Here is a 16,696-nt window from a genome sequence, read left to right on the forward strand (position 1 = left end):
TTAAAAAGGCCTTTATCATAAAGGTCAAGTGAAAATAATGTTGAGGACCAAAGACAAGTAATGTATCGTGAAGAATCTTTCCTTAATTCACTCTGCACAATTCAGCCTGAGCACAATTTCCACTCCTGAGATCAAATTCAACCTTGGTGCAAGCAAGTGAAACCACACTGAACTTAATAGTGTCTGTTGTGCCTACAAGGGTCTCAGTAATAGGTAATTTTACATAACAGATATGCTATAATATGTAGGCACAATAAGATGAGTTAAGGACGGCCTCATCTCTGATGTCCTTTTTGGTTTATGTCAAAATCCTAGTATGATGTTAAACCTTGAATTGTTATAATATATTAATTCTCTTTTACGCTTCTGGTTGCATTAAATAATCAAATTTTAAAATAAACTAAGCAGTCACAGAATAAAATCATATCCATCAAAATGTGAGTCACTTTTACTGGGGAAAAAAGTCCCATCTATAGCACATCAAAGCTATCACCAGGAGTGTGACACATGTTAAGCACATATTTGCTTATTCCTGGGTGGAAGACCATTCCAAAAAGTCCCCTTTCAATATAGCAAGACACAGAAACTCATGCACACTGCAGCTATGCTTTTATTTCCCTTAAAGGACAAAAGGCAAGAGAAAGCATCCTGTGCACTTTCCAAGTGAGGACCCGGAGGGCTCTATTTTTTTTAGGCCCCTACTGTGACCAACAGAGACTGAGGCTACCTTAAAAAAAATGCAGTGTTAGACATTCCCATACTCAATATTTAGCCAAGTGTCTCAGCATGCAGTTGAAGGAGTTAAGCTAGTGGCTGCCATAGTAAGTCTGGCATTGATCCAGATAATGCTTTTTCCTTCAGACTAACAGACAGCTGTGCTGAAAAATACCACGCTAAAGTCAAAAGATGTCCATTTGTTACTATAGGAACACCAAACAGATGTAATATTTAAACACAAACTTACTGAGTCACAAAGTCAAGGTAATAATAATAATGCCTAACGAAAACCAAGTCACAAAAGTTCCCTGCATCAGATTTCTCAGGACAACCTTCAAAAAGAATTATTGAAAATACACATCTTTATTTAACCATCGAACTATGATTCCAAGAAATCCAGTGCCTGGAAGTTATGGAGAAAAAATGTTTGTGATGCTTTTGATCTCTTCTGCACTGCTGTGTCTCTGAATTAAAAACACATTTCTAGGCAGCAAAACTCTGCATTGGGAAGGGAGTGCTCTAGTGACTAGACCCCCACAAAGTGAGAGGTTCTTGGGAGGGGCACCCTCAGAAGATTTATTGCGACCAGTCACGCTCATCTAGACAACAGTGGAATAAAAGTGTTCGGAGGACCAGGCTCCAGTGACTGCTGATTATCCAAAAATAAAGACAGTGTGGGGGACAACTAGGCAGCTTGGTGGAATTTCTCTGTAGGATGTTAGAGCTTGAGTGCAATTTCCACTCCTGAAACCAGATTCAACCTTGGCGCAACCAAGTGCAACTACTCTGAAGACAATGGAGTTACACCAAGGCTGAATTTGGCTTTGAGTGACATGTGACAGCATCATCAGCATCAGATAGGAAATGCCAAACAGCATTTAAAAGTGACCCCTGCAGTTAACTGACAAATTCGAAGGTGTGTCCTCTGCAATCTCCCTATGCTGGGTGGAGGGTAACTGTAGTGCTAACAGTGAGAAACTGCAGAGGTGAAATTTTCAGGTCTCTAAATAACAAAAATGACTTGAGATACAAACTGGAAGGCAGGGCCCTAAGTCTCTGTTTTTGATACCTATAAAGCAGCAATTAAATACCTGGGGGTTAGTGAAGAAGGTAACTGCCCACTTAGTGATGTTACACACATAAAGTCAGATCCTCATCTCATGTAAATGGCTGCAGATTCAATTATTTCAATAATGTACACTTATATTCACCATATATACACCTGACATATAAATCATATTACACCTGTTCCAAGATTCCACTGGTTTCCAATTTGTTTTGGGATGCAAATGAAGAACAATTCTTTTAATTGTTACATCTCTTTATGGTTTGTGTCCTGGTGGCAACCCCCCTTTTGTTATTGATCCTGGCAGCTGAGGACCATTGACTCTTGAATTTACTTTCTCCCTTAACTTTAGAATCATAGAATCATAGAATATCAGGGTTGGAAAGGACCTCAGGAGGTCATCTAGTCCAACCCCCTGCTCAAAGCAGGACCAATCCCCAATTAAATCATCCCAGCCAGGGCTTTGTCAAGCCTGACCTTAAAAACTTCTAAGGAAGGAGATTCTACCACCTCCCTAGGTAACGCATTCCAGTGTTTCACCACCCCCCTAGTGAAAAAGTTTTTCCTAATATCCAACCTAAACCTCCCCCACTGCAACTTGAGACCATTACTCCTTGTCCTGTCCTCTTCTACCACTGAGAATTATCTAGAACCATCCTCTCTGGAACCACCTCTCAGGTAGTTGAAAGCAGCTATCAAATCCCCCCTCATTCTTCTCTTCTGCAGACTAAACAATCCCAGTTCCCTCAGCCTCTCCTCATAAGTCATGTGTTCCAGACCCCTAATCATTTTTGTTGCCCTTCACGGGACTCTCTCCAATTTATCCACATCCTTCTTGTAGTGTGGGGCCCAAAACTGGACACAGTACTCCAGATGAGGCCTCACCAATGTCGAATAGAGGGGGACGATCACGTCCCTCGATCTGCTCGCTATGCCCCTACTTATACATCCCAAAATGCCATTGGCCTTCTTGGCAACAAGGGCACACTGCTGACTCATATCCAGCTTCTCGTCCACTGTCACCCCTAGGTCCTTTTCCGCAGAACTGCTGCCTAGCCATTCGGTCCCTAGTCTGTAGCGGTGCATTGGGTTCTTCCGTCCTAAGTGCAGGACCCTGCACTTATCCTTATTGAACCTCATCAGATTTCTTTTGGCCCAATCCTCCAATTTGTCTAGGTCCCTCTGTATCCTATCCCTGCCCTCCAGCGTATCTACCACTCCTCCTAGTTTAGTATCATCTGCAAATTTGCTAAGTGTGCAATCCACACCACCCTCCAGATCATTTATGAAGATATTGAACAAAACGGGCCCCAAGACCGACCCCTGGGGCACTCCACTTGACACCGGCTGCCAACTAGACATGGAGCCATTGATCACTACCCGTTGAGCCCAACAATCTAGCCAACTTTCTACCCACCTTATAGTGCATTCATCCAGCCCATACTTCTTTAACTTGGTGACAAGAATACTGTGGGAGACCGTGTCAAAAGCTTTGCTAAAGTCAAGAAACAATACATCCACTGCTTTCCCTTCATCCACAGAACCAGTAATCTCATCATAGAAGGCAATTAGATTAGTCAGGCATGACCTTCCCTTGGTGAATCGATGCTGACTGTTCCTTATCACTTTCCTCTCATGTAAGTGCTTCAGGATTGATTCTTTGAGGACTTGCTCCATGATTTTTCCGGGGACTGAGGTGAGGCTGACTGGCCTGTAGTTCCCAGGATCCTCCTTCTTCCCTTTTTTTAAAGATTGGCACTACATTAGCCTTTTTCCAGTCATCTGGGACTTCTCCCGTTCGCCACGAGTTTTCAAAGATAATGGCCAATGGCTCTGCAATCACAGCCGCCAATTCCTTTAGCACTCTCGGATGCAACTTTACTGACCCTCAGGCAATTTGTAAGGTGTTTTTATTTTATTTTTTAGGGAAAAGGAGGGTTTCCCCTGTGACAAGGCATCCCTGCCTGGGGCACCCACATGCAACAGGCCACACCATGACAGGTATGTCTGCCTCCATTTCCCCTTTCTTCCTCCCATGAAAGGAACACAGTCTTTCTCAATGTCCAGTTCAAAAGTCTGCCGGGGAAAATATATTTATTCTTGTACATGTCCAACAGCCCACAGAACCCTCATGATAAAACCATTCTCCCAAAATGTAACAGGTTCACAACAATTTTCCATGCCCACTCCTGGGATATCATTTCCAGCTCACGCACCAGAGAGTCATTAACCGTCTGTCCCCTTACTCTTTCTCCCCTTGTTCCAGGGCCCCAGTATCCAGACCAGCCACCTGAGAGCTACCAGATTCACTTTCTTCCCCTATGACTCATCTCCCAGAGCCCCAAGTCAGGTCTCCTGAGTGAGAATCCCTGCAGTGTTCCACTCATCCAAGCCTCCCTGTCTGAGACCTGGTCTACACTACGCGCCAGATTGGCAGGCAGTGATCAATCCAGCGGGGGTCAATTTATCGTGTCTAGTCTAGACGCAATAAATTGACCCCCGAGCGCTTTCCGTCGACTCAACCGCTGCGGGAGGCGCAGGTGGAGATGATGGGGGAGCAGTAGCAGTCAACTCACCGTAGTGAAGACACTGCAGTGAGTAGGTCTAAGTACGTCGACTTCAGTTACGTTATTCATGTAGCTGAAGTTGCGTAATCCCCCTCCCAGTGTAGACCTGGCAAAGTTAGGTCTGCTTAATAATGTATGTGTCTACACTGCCGAGTCCCTTCTGCCAACTTAAAGGGTTTGTAAAGTCAACTTCTGTACTCCACCTCCGTGAGAGGCACAGGGCTCAGTCGACATCCACGTGTCGACATGGGGATAATGTTGACACTGTGCTGTGTAATTCGAATGAATTGGCCTACAGGAGGTGTCCCACAGTGCTCTGCTGTGACTGCTCTGGATGGCACTTTCAACTCCACTGCACTTCAGCCAGGTACACAGGAAACAACCGCCCCCCTGTTAAAGAACTTCTGAATTTTCATTTCCTGTTCGATCGGTGTGGATAGCTCGTCAGCACAGCTGACAATGGATGCTCAAGGCCGCAAACGCGCTCCAGCATGGAGCACATAGGAGGTAGTGGATCTTATTGCTGTGTGGGGAGAAGAGTCTGTGCAGGCAGAGCTCCGACCAGGAGAAGAAATGCTGACATCTATGCCAAAAATTGCACACAGCATGGGGGAGAAGGACTACACCAGAAACACACAGCAGTGCCGCATGAAAATAAAGGAACTTCAGCAAGAGTACCAGAAGACAAGAGAGGCGAACAGTCACTCTGGTTCTCAGCCACAGACACGCTGCTTCTATGAGGAGCTGCATGCAATTCTAGGTGGCAACCCTACCACTACCCCAAAACGCTCCGTGGATATCTCCCAGGAGCCCCAGGTGACCTTGGGCAACAACGAGGAGGACATTGTTGCTGAGGAAAAGGAGGAGGAGGAGAATGCGTGGCAGGCAAGCGGAGGATCCATTCTCCCTGACAGCCAAGAACTTTTTTTTAAATTCTGGAGCCCATCCCCTCACAGGACCAATTGTCAGCAGAGCGTTATGCCGGCAAAGGCACCTCTGGTGAGTACACATTTTCAATCAATCTGCAGGGGTTACATGCTATTATTTTTAATGTTGAATTGATGTCTATTGATTACCCTGACAACTTGGATCACAGCAGACCCCACAGTAGGTTTACCCACTCCAAGTTGATGCCCCACTGACTGGTAGCAGACTCGCGTTGCAAGCTTCCACACAGCTATCGCCACTTGCTTCTCAGCTGTTAGAGCAGTTACCATTTTAGTATTGCTGCGCTGGGGAAAGTTCTTTGCACAGTTCCATGAAAGTGGCCTTGCGCATTCGAAAGTTCTGCAGCCACTGCTCGTCATCCCATAGCTGTATAACTATGCGGTCCCGCTAGTCAGTGCTTATTTCCTGGGCCCAGAAGCGGTGCTCCACCATGTCAAGGTGATGCGCAACTGTCACCAGCATCTGCGAATTGCTCCACTTCACGGCTTCCAGCAGGGCTGCTTGGGTAGCATCACATTGTTCCGTGCGGCGGCTCCTGCTTCAGCTGAGCAACTACTGCAGGATAAGGCATGAGGTGTTTGCAATGCTCAAAACAACAGTGTACAGCTGAGCGGTGTCCATGCTTGCCGTGCTATGACGTCTGCGCAGGGAAAAAAGGCACAAAAAAGGCTTGGATTGTTTGCCGTTGATTTCAGGGAGAGGGGAAGGGAGGAAAGTGCATCATGGGAGGCTAATGCCATGTTCCCATAACCAGCCGCGCAAATGTTTTGGTCCTATGAGGCCCTGGAAGCCCAACCCAACATTCCACTCTGCTCCGTGCACTGTGGGATAGCAGCGCTCTGTGAGTTGATACAAGCCCTGCTCTGTGAGGATGCGCTTCGCCGACACAATGTGCATAGTGGGGACATGCAGAATCAACTTAAATCGGAGACTCAATGTCAATTTAAATAAAATCGACCTAAGTTTGCATCTGAAGAAGTGGGGATTTTACCCACGAAAGCTTATGCTCAAATAAATCTGTTAGTCTTTAAGGTGCCACTGGACTCCTTGTTGTTTTTGTGGATACAGACTAACACGGCTACCCCCTGATGCTAATTTTGTAGTGTAGACATACCCTGAGAGTCCTATCTCAGCTCAGATAACATCCCTCCAGGACTGAGCCTTTGTTCTCGGCTCAGCTTCCCACAGCCCTCCACTCAGGCCTACTGCAAGAAGGCATCTCACACATTATTTAGCAGTTCACTTTGAAGTACAAATTAGACAGCTCATCTCCATATAAATCTATATCTTTCAGAGCTGTTATGCTACTGCACCAAATCTGTGCTGCACTAAAACCAAGATATTTTACAACAAACCTTTGTAGTCACCTATATAGTGAAAGGTTACTTTAACCAACTACCCACCCAAAGTGAGGGTTTACACCTACTTTAATGTGGGAGAGTTCAGCCCCCAAGATCAACTACAGTAGAGAGAAGTATTTAATAGAATGGAAACCGTATGGTGCACAATAGAGTCTACACAGTACTCTTTCTACAACCATTACTTTTAGTAGCCAACCAAAAAATACACACACTACAATCTGGTAAAGTGAGATCATTACAAAATGCATAATATTTGCGTTACTCACACCAGGCCTTGCATAAAAACCAAAAGTGTTATCCTCATCACCACCACCACCAATGGTCATCGTCCTGGCATCTCCCACATACCAAGGCATGCAGGCCACAACACCTTTTATAATGTGTTATGCTGATGCCCGCTGGTGTCCATACACATCTTTGAAGGTTTTAACTCCTTTTCCTTATTTGAATTTCCATGCCCCTCTACTTTTGGAGTGCCCTGTTTTTCATAGGCTAACTCATTAGTTCCCCTTATACTCATTAACATTTCCACCACCTTATCACCATATTAATAGGCAGTTACCTTAAGAAAGTCTCCAACATTTCACCTTGGCTACATTTCACCTTGGTGTCTACTGATCTCTCTCAAGACATTATCCAAACTCAGCAATTATTTCAGAACATCAGCATATCACAAACACAGAAAAAAAGCTACGCAGGTTTATTATTAACTTGCTTATGTTAACTTATCCTGTGTCCGATGGCCTAATTTTGCTAAGCTAAATATTTTACAGGCCTGAGTTTTGTACACCCTGTGTTATAACGTTATTTAATATTGATGTTTCACCTCTATATCCTAAATATACCTGATATCTTTTATATTTGGCTACGTCTTCCTCTTCCCATTGCTGAATTAGGTTTTCCTTGCAAGTTAAAGTCAACATATTGATAATATGGGCCTGATCATTACTCAATGAGTCGTGCCAATGATGTTAATAAGTGTTGCAGGCTCTGGCCCATACTGGACGAAAACAGACTAACTCTGCACAATCTATAGCCAAATAAACAATAAAAGACTGAACTCCCTCCTTTTACCCATGCAACATGATAGGATATCTGCATCACAGATATTTCAGAGTATTACAAGCCAACTTGTTACAGGTCAATGCATAGAGGGGAGAGTGCACTCCCTCCTTGTTGTCGTGATCTCTTTTGCATAGACAGATACACAAGAGTGGTCACCATTAAAAATGAAGAATCAACATATGACCACAGATACCTCATGGTTACCACAGCTATTTCCTATTCTGAGTAAATGGGAAAAGTGTAGTCTCTCTGCCCAGGCTACATTGCTTCCTGTGTCTCCAATATCTCCTCTGGGATGTCCCTATGCTTCCTCAGACTTAGCATGGATCAATCAAACCCTCTCATCATTCTCTCTACACTTTCCCTCTTCCTCGCTATTAACAGCTCCTTTCTCCTCCCACTCCTTCAAACTCATATGACACTGGGGTTGTCTTTGGTTATCCATGCTCTTGCCAAATATTGTCACTATACTACTTCCTCTTTAACATTTCTAACATCTGTCCCTTCCTGTCCATCCACACTGCCAAAATCTTGGTTCACACTCTGGTTCTCTCTGATCTCAACCTCTGTTAACACCCCTTCTTAGGCCTCTTGGTCTCTTACCTTGTGCCTCTTTATTTTAACTGTTGGATAAATGATCTTCCTTTCCCACTTCTCTGACCATATCAGCCTCCTTCTTAAATCCCTTTACAGCTCCTCATCTCTTTAAAACTCCTCATCCTGATGTTGAAGGCACAGCACAGCTCTGCCCCAGCCTATATATCAACACCTTCTTTCTCCCGACTTCCTACTCTGATGCTCCACTTATCTCCCCCTACTTCAGGCTTTTTATCATCTGCTGCCTATGCCTGCAACATCCTCATTCTCCCGCTACACCAAACAGCCTTTACCTTCAAATCCCTATTTTAAAAAAAAATCTCTTCCTTTACATAGCTCTCCACCACTGACCTCTACTCCTGTGTTATTGTGCTTCTTTTCTTTTCTCTGTCTTATTCTCCAGTTTAATACTCAGATCTTTCAAGCTTCAGACGAATATACACTTTGAATGTTCTTTATGTCTTGTAACCATCGTCTCTATCTTCACTCTTTCTTATGTGTTGTCGTAATTTCCTATGTTTATGTAACAGAGGACCCCATCCACCAATCTAATCAGGGTGGGTGGATGCCTGTGCCCACATGGAGCCCCACAAGCCCTACACACAGACTTCATTGAGGTTTGGGACTAGTGTTAGTATCCACAGGGACCAGATGGCAGGATCAAGGCCTCAGCTATTCAGGGTAAAGAGCTTTATCTCTGTTTTCTCTTTAGTGACATGGAGATGGAAGGCCCTAGATAAATATGAAACAGAATAAGATGATTTCAGATATCGCTGTGCACTGAAGTTTGCAAATGCTGGGTTTTTTTAATGGAGACCACTGTACATTAGATATGCTCACATCTAGAAAGCAGAATCTGTATAATGACATCACTGTGTCACAGAAGAACTTCATTCTATCAGCAGAACTGCTATTTATACATCACAATTCACTGAAATAACCTGTGCCTTTCATTGTACTTTACTCTGAAGGAAGTTTCACTATGTCAATATTCAAAGATTGTAAGCATCATTAAATACTCAGCATCTGTTCCCTAAGGAACTAAGGTACAGTGACTTCCTATAAGTACAACAGATGGTACTATGGTATCGTAAACTCTGCAGAGTGGCGGATATTGAGTCTTTAATGTCAGCCATTGGACAGTGAAAAAATAGATCAATATAAGATACGAAAACAGTTGTCTAGCTTCTGTAATGCAATAGTATTAAGAGAAGGGCATCCCTTGCCATGCTTCACTGGCCCATGTTTGTTTGCAATAGTTTTTTCTACAACCTGCACACAAACAGGAAATAGATTTTTTTTCTTTTGTTCTTCAAGAATGCAGCCATTTTCTGCCATGTTTCATTCTACGCAGAAAAACTACAATTGTAGGGATGGTCTCTGAATTTATATATATGCTCAATTTACCATAAATTGTCTTCATGTCAGTTGGAACTAATCACTGTCAATTGCAGGCCTTTGTTGTTCTATTTAAACAAATATACATTACATAAATACATATGATCCAGAAAAATCAGTTCTTATATAGTGGACAGTTATGAAAAGGCATTTAATAGTATTTATAAAGTCGTACAGTTTCATAGTAAACTGTGCTGTATTTCTATTTGAGAGGCAGAGATGAAAGCTTCTGTCATGTGCCTTTTCCAACTATCGAACTTTAACATCCAATTGTTAGAAGCTGCAATGTAGTTATACACAGCTGTGACTGAACAATCAGGTAAAAAACTAGGGCAAAACTGTGTGTCCTGGTGTGAGTGGGAGGGCTGGGAGGACACAAGGAACTTTCTCCCCCATGACGCCACCTGCACAAGGGCCAGGCACAATAAGAGTCCCTGTGCTTTGGGGAGGGCAGGGACTGCTCCCTCTTAGTGTCATCAGAGGTGGAAATTACCCAAATGGGATGAGTGGAGATGAAGCCCAATCAAGTGCATCAAGGGATGCAGACTGCACCATCCAAATTAACAGTGTTGATCTTAGAGAAAGGTTGTGCCCACTGACCCAAGGCAAAAGATTACAAACATTACACCCTCTGGTTTATAACGTATTATATTCTTAGAGCACAGACACTGATAAACATTGGCCTTTACTGTTCAATCATGGATAACCCCATGGATATGCACATCAATGCAAGGGACAGCCATGATGATCTTGTGTTTCCATTGGTAAAGAACTGGAGTGTCCCGCACTGACTATGGTGCTAAGCATCCTAAACGGAGTGGGACAGGGTAGACAGCCCTGCCCCAGTCCATCCTTCTGCACACACCAGCACAGGGTCAGTACCTTGGAGCAGGAAGTGAAGCAAGAATACCCCCTTTTCACATGTTACACAGCTCCTGCTCTAGCACGCACGCTGACAACCATTATGTCCAAACCTGGCTTATGCAACAACCCTTGGTGTCGGCTCTGGCTGCAAACACCAGAACAGATACTTTAGTTCTTAGAGAAAAAGTGAGTTAATCTAACTTTCAGTTACAATGTAATGGATTTTTTTAATGTATTTTGGTATCGCCTGTAGCTCATGAATGAAATTCAGTTCTTACAATACACTTGTGAAACATTAAATTACATTGATCTTGAAAGTTTCCTCAATTATTTATACTCTAGACAGCTGCTGTGGCTACAGCAAGAATAGCAGCCAATCTCTACCAAGGAGTAAAAGTAGCAAAGATAAATCTGTAAAGATGTTTTTCTTTTTAAGGAGTGGTTGCTCTGTGGATAAAAAGAGGATAACCTCAAAGACCGGGGGGAGGGAGATGGAATAGTAAAACACAAAGCAGTTTCAGGCTCTGGGATGGAAAACTGCTGCCAAACCCTTAACCCTTCAATGGGTTCCATCACCAGATAGAAACAAATTGAACACACAGCGAAAAAATTTAAGAGCTAAAACCACACACAAAAAATGGTATAGAAGTTATACTAAAATAATCCTAAATTCAGTATCCAGCTGTAATTTGTACATATTTTAGATTTAATGTCATCACATTGATTCTGTATAAAAATACAGAGGAACAAAGGCATCTGTTTAAAATATCATAAATTAAATAATTTCCTTCTTACAGTACATTTTAAATAATCTTATTACTGCCAATATTCTCAAATATCTTGTCTAGAATATTAACTGCACTGTCCCTAATAGCAAACATACTCATCATGTACTGTATACTTTGAGTTCTGCTACTGTATCTTTTGGTGCTTGTTTTCAAAGATTAAATACAAACCAGATAAGTGAGAACATTTTACAGATAAAAACCCATCACTGAATCAAAAAAGACAACAGACAATTTAACTTTTTCATTACAACTTCCAAAGACACATTTGCAAATTCTTTTCTATTTTGGCATAACCACTGTTAATATATGAAAAAATTCTGTCTTTTGGGAAGGACCTAAAATATCGAGATGATCTTAATAGAGCCTAAGAGATCGTAGTCCTTTAGCCTTGAAATTCTTAATTTTATTTGGAGCAACCTTGACAAAAAGCCAGTTGCACATCTACTTTCCTGCTTCTGTAAAAACTGTTTTCAAATAAAAGCACAGTATTTACATTTTGTATATTCTTATTTATACAGAGTATCACAAAAACATTAAAATATCACAGAAAGAAAAGTTATGTACCTTGTGCTAATAGATTCAGATCCCATCTTCTCCTTTTGACTTCAATAGGATGAGAAATGGATCATTAGTTCTAATAACAGTCCAGATTTCCCCCTCTATTATATTGGTGCAAGCATTTCACAACACTCAGTTAAATTAACTGTCATACCTATTATGAATTGAGTAACACACACATGCACTGCTGCTTTGCCACTTACCATTTGAGATCTGTTCTTTGGACAGCCATTGATGTCTTCAATCTTTTCATTTGCTGAGAAACAAATACAAAAAGTAATGCAAAAAGTGTAGTGAGGACACTTGTACCAGTTATTTCCAGAGCACTTGTTGCTAGCTAAATCAAGTGGCCTAAGATTGTAGTTGTCCAATCAAAGCAAACGTGTGAAACATTGAGACCCATGCAGTGGCTGGATTTTTCTCATGGGTCATTCCTCCAGAGACAGCTGGAGCACGGTCATCATCATTTCAAAAGGAGACAACTGGGCTGACATTTCTTAAAGTGACAGGTAACTCCTTATGCAACCAAATGCTTAAAAACTGGGTACTGCACTGCATCACTGGTGTGTGTGCATGCACGTAGGTGCACACACACGTGTGTAGATGGGTGTGCACAGGGATCATTCATTTCATAAAGTGTATGTGCATATCATAGATTCATAGATTTGATGACCAGAAGGGACCACTGTGGTCATCTAATCTGAGGTAGCGACAGCTATCTAATACAGGCCGTAGGACTTCCCTGAATTAACTGAGTCCAAAAACTCTCTATATTAGAGTATATATTTTAGAAAAACATTCAATATTGATTTTAAATTTCCATTAATGGGGAATCCACCACAACACATGGTATGTTGTTCCAGTGGTTAATTACCTTCACTGTTAAAAAATTAGACCTTACTTCTAGTCTGAAGTTGTCTAGCTTCATGTTCCAGCCATTGGATCTTGCTATACCTTTGCCAGCCAGATTGAAGAGCCCTCTATCATCAAATTTCTATTCCCCATGTAGGCGCTGACTGTGATCAAGTCACCCCTTAACCTTCTTTTTTTATAAACTAATAGACTGAGCTCCTGGCATCTACCATTATAAGGCATATTCTCCAATCCTTTACCCATTCTCTTTCTTTTCTGACCCTCTCCAATTTAGGAATAACCTTTTTGAAGTGTGGACACCAGAAATTGACACAATATTCCCGTAGCAGTTGACCAATGCCAAATACAAAGATAATATATGTTCCCTTTGTTCCTACTCCATATTCTTCTGTTTATACATACAAGGATCACATTAGCTCTTTAGGCCTCTATCTTCCTGCAAGCTCATGTTCAGCTAATTGTCCACCATGACACCTCCCCACCCCCCAAGTCTTTCTCCAAATCACTGCCTCCCAGGATATAATTACCCATCTTGCAAGTATGGCTGCATTCTTTTCTTCTAGATTTACATATTTACCAGATTGAAATGCAAGTTGTTTGCTTGTGCCCAGTTTAGTTAGCGATTCAGATCGCTCTGTATCAGGGACCTGTCCTCTTTATTGACCACTCCCCCACTCTTTTGGTCATCTGCAAATTTTGTCAATGATGATTTTATGTTTTCTTCCAAGACAAGTGTTAAACAGCGTAGGGCCAAGAATCAATCTGTGCGAAACCCCACTAGAAACCCACTTGATGATGATCCCCCATTTACAATTATATTTTGAGACTTGTCAGTTTTTAATCCATTTAATGTGTGCCATGTGGACTTTGTATCATTCTAGTTTCTTAATCAAAATGTTATGTGGTACCAAGTCAAATGCCTTACTGAAGTCTGTTGTATCAACACTGTTACCTTTATCAACCAAATTTATCATCTCATAAAAATGATACTGAGTTAGTTCGATGAGATCTATTTTCCATAAACCCATGTTATTAGCATTAATTATATTACCCTTTTAAAATTTTTTAATAATAGAGTCCGGTATCAGCTGTTCCATTATTTTGTTTGGTATTGATATCTGGCTGACAGGCCTATAATTACCCAGGTAATCCTGTTTATATTTTTGCAGATTTTGTACATTAGCTTTCTCACAGTCCTCTGGAACTTCCCCAGTGTTCCAAGATTTATTGAAAAAGTAATATAAGCAGTTCAGAGAGCTCCTCAGCCAGCTCTTCTAAAACCCTTGTGTGCAAATTATTCAGATCCACTGATTTGATGATGTCTAACTTTAGTAGCTACCGTTTAACATCCTCCTGAATTACTGTTGAAATGGAAAGTATTTCATCATCATCATCTATCAATATATCAACTGTAGTGTTTTTAGAAAAGGAGTACTTGTGGCACCTTAGAGACTAACAAATTTATTTGAGCATAAGCTTTCGTGAGCTACAGCTCACTTCATCGGATGCATTCAGTGATGAAGTGAGCTGTAGCTCACGAAAGCTTATGCTCAAATAAATTTGTTAGTCTCTAAGGTGCCACAAGTACTCCTTTTCTTTTTGCGAATACAGACTGACACGGCTGCTACTCTGAAACTTGTAGTGTTTTTGTTTTTTGGGGTGGTTGTTTTTTGTTGCTTTGGGTTTTTTTTTGTTTCCTCCAAACACAGAATAGAAATATTTACTGATGACTGTAGTAGGAAGAGAGCCTGAGACATAAGCCCTTGTATCAGAGACCTGCTATGAGGCAGAACCTGCTCACAGAATCTAGCAAGAACAGTGCTTATATTGCAGAAATACACATTCCTAAAAAGTGCTAAGCACAGAGTACTCACACAAACACATCGTGATATCAAGTGGTACCAGAACATCCTGATATCAAGGATGGTACAAAAACATTCCCCAAGGATAACAGAAACACACTGACCCCTCCTAAAAGATAAGTTCAGAATGACAGTACATAACTTGTTTATATCAGGGTATAAAAATGTATCTCAGAGGGAGTATCTTTCACCAGCTTAGGGGGCAGCGGAAAGTCCTGCCACTGACTGAGCTGCATCCATTGTCAGGGGCATACATGTCTTAGTAGCCTCACGGAGTCTGCCAGGTGCTATTACCGTGCTTCCTCAACAATAAACCTGGCTGGATGCCTTCGTACCTTAACAGATCTTGTGGTCATTGGGTGGTTCACTCGAGGTTGCTGTGCCAACTGTCTGTGCAGAGCTGGGACAGCACACAGGGAAAACACACACACGCAGCCAAACATTTGACTACAATGACTTCAGCCTTTTTGCATTATTATTGACAATTCTACCATTTGGACACCATTGCTAGGACTCATTTTGTTCCCAATATGCTTAAAATACTCCTTATTGTCCTTTACTCTGCTGGCCATCGACATCGCCTAGTGTCCTTTTGCTTCCCTTATCAATTTTCTACAATTTCTAGTTTGTAATTTATATTCATTGCTATCAACATCCCACTTTTCCAATTTGTTATAGATTGTTGTGTTTTTAAAAAAATTTTATAGCTTCATTCACTTCTCCACTAAGCCAGACAGGTTTTTTAACCAGTGTAGCTTTCTCCCAGTTGTGGCTCTGTGCTTTCTTTGGGCATCTAAGAAAACATTCTTAAATAGTTTTTAATTTGATTCACATTTTTCTGTTTAAATTCTCTCTCAGCTCATTTGTCGCATAATTCTCTTCTGCTTTGTGCATTTGGCACCTTTAAAGCACAGGCGTATATATTGCTGATTTGGTATCATGGGACAGGTATCAATACAATATAAACTAGAAGAAATAATTGGAGTTGGTGGTCACATATCTTCTGTGAGGAAATCTTTGGGCTATAGAACAAAAGAACTAGATTATGCTCAGAGTTTTCCCATAAACAGGGTCCTGTGTACTCTGTAGCAGAATGGGACCAAATTCCCTACCAACAACCCCTAAACTCTGTGGCAGCAACTTCTGTAAGTCACAGAAACATAATGTATTCCGTTCCCCTCCATCCACAAGCACACACAACTATAGATCATAGCTGAAGATACTCACTGGCCCAAAATTTGTCAATGGTTATTTTCAAGGATAGTTTTTCCACCACCACCATTCTCTCCTGCTTTACTCTCTGGCCTCAACTCCCATAGCATTGTCCACACCACCCAGTGGCTCCAGGTGGCTAGGGATAGCAGGTGGAAGAGACAGCTGCTAGAAGAGATGGCAGAGGAGCATACTGGCAGCTTGCTCAGCAGTAGTTGCAGTCGCCTTTGGTGGTAGCCTGGCTGAACTTTAACCCGTACCTTTCTGCTTGCCTAGAGAACAGCGGAATGTGGCTCTCTGCAGACTCATGCAGATGACACTGCATCACTTACAGAATTCACAATTTTGAGCTTCTCTCTGCAACCATAAGAGCTTGAAACAATTTCAGATTCTGGAGCACAGTTCTCAGCAGGAAGTAAACTCCATCACAAATTCTGCAACCTCAGAATCCAGACTACATGGGTCTTTCCCGTTAACCCTTATTTACTGCAGTGCCATCAAGCTTTCATTTTCTTCCTAGGCTCTTCCCTGCACAGAATGGGTCTCTGTACCATTAGCTTGGCCTAAAATTATTCTAAAACCAACATTGTACACTATGGGCTTATAGCAGTACAGCTCCAAGGCTGGAGAGATATTTCACCATTTTCCCCCATGGCACTTTACCCATATATAGTCAGATTACTTTGCTTTTATGAGAGTGAAATGAATTTCACCTTGAGATTTTTAAATGTTTCCAGACTTTTGCCACTTTTGATGCATACACTTGAGGATGTTTGATGGCTTCTCTCTTCCCCTTTATTAAGCTAGACATAGCAAAAGC

At 41.9% G+C, this 16,696-nt stretch overlaps 1 protein-coding gene across 2 annotated transcripts in view; it reads right to left on the bottom strand.

Annotated features, from left to right (window-relative positions):
- NAV2 (neuron navigator 2) overlaps positions 1-16,696 on the bottom strand; it is a 344,782-nt gene that overhangs the window by 207,649 nt on the left and 120,437 nt on the right. For both annotated transcript variants that reach the window (XM_077820144.1, XM_077820143.1), the window contains exon 3: positions 12,133-12,185. In XM_077820144.1, the coding sequence (XP_077676270.1) occupies positions 12,133-12,185 (53 nt within the window). The remainder of the gene's footprint in view (positions 1-12,132; positions 12,186-16,696) is intronic.

The sequence above is a fragment of the Eretmochelys imbricata genome, chromosome 6 (genome assembly GCF_965152235.1).
Source record: "Eretmochelys imbricata isolate rEreImb1 chromosome 6, rEreImb1.hap1, whole genome shotgun sequence".
Classification (NCBI taxonomy): domain Eukaryota; kingdom Metazoa; phylum Chordata; order Testudines; family Cheloniidae; genus Eretmochelys; species Eretmochelys imbricata.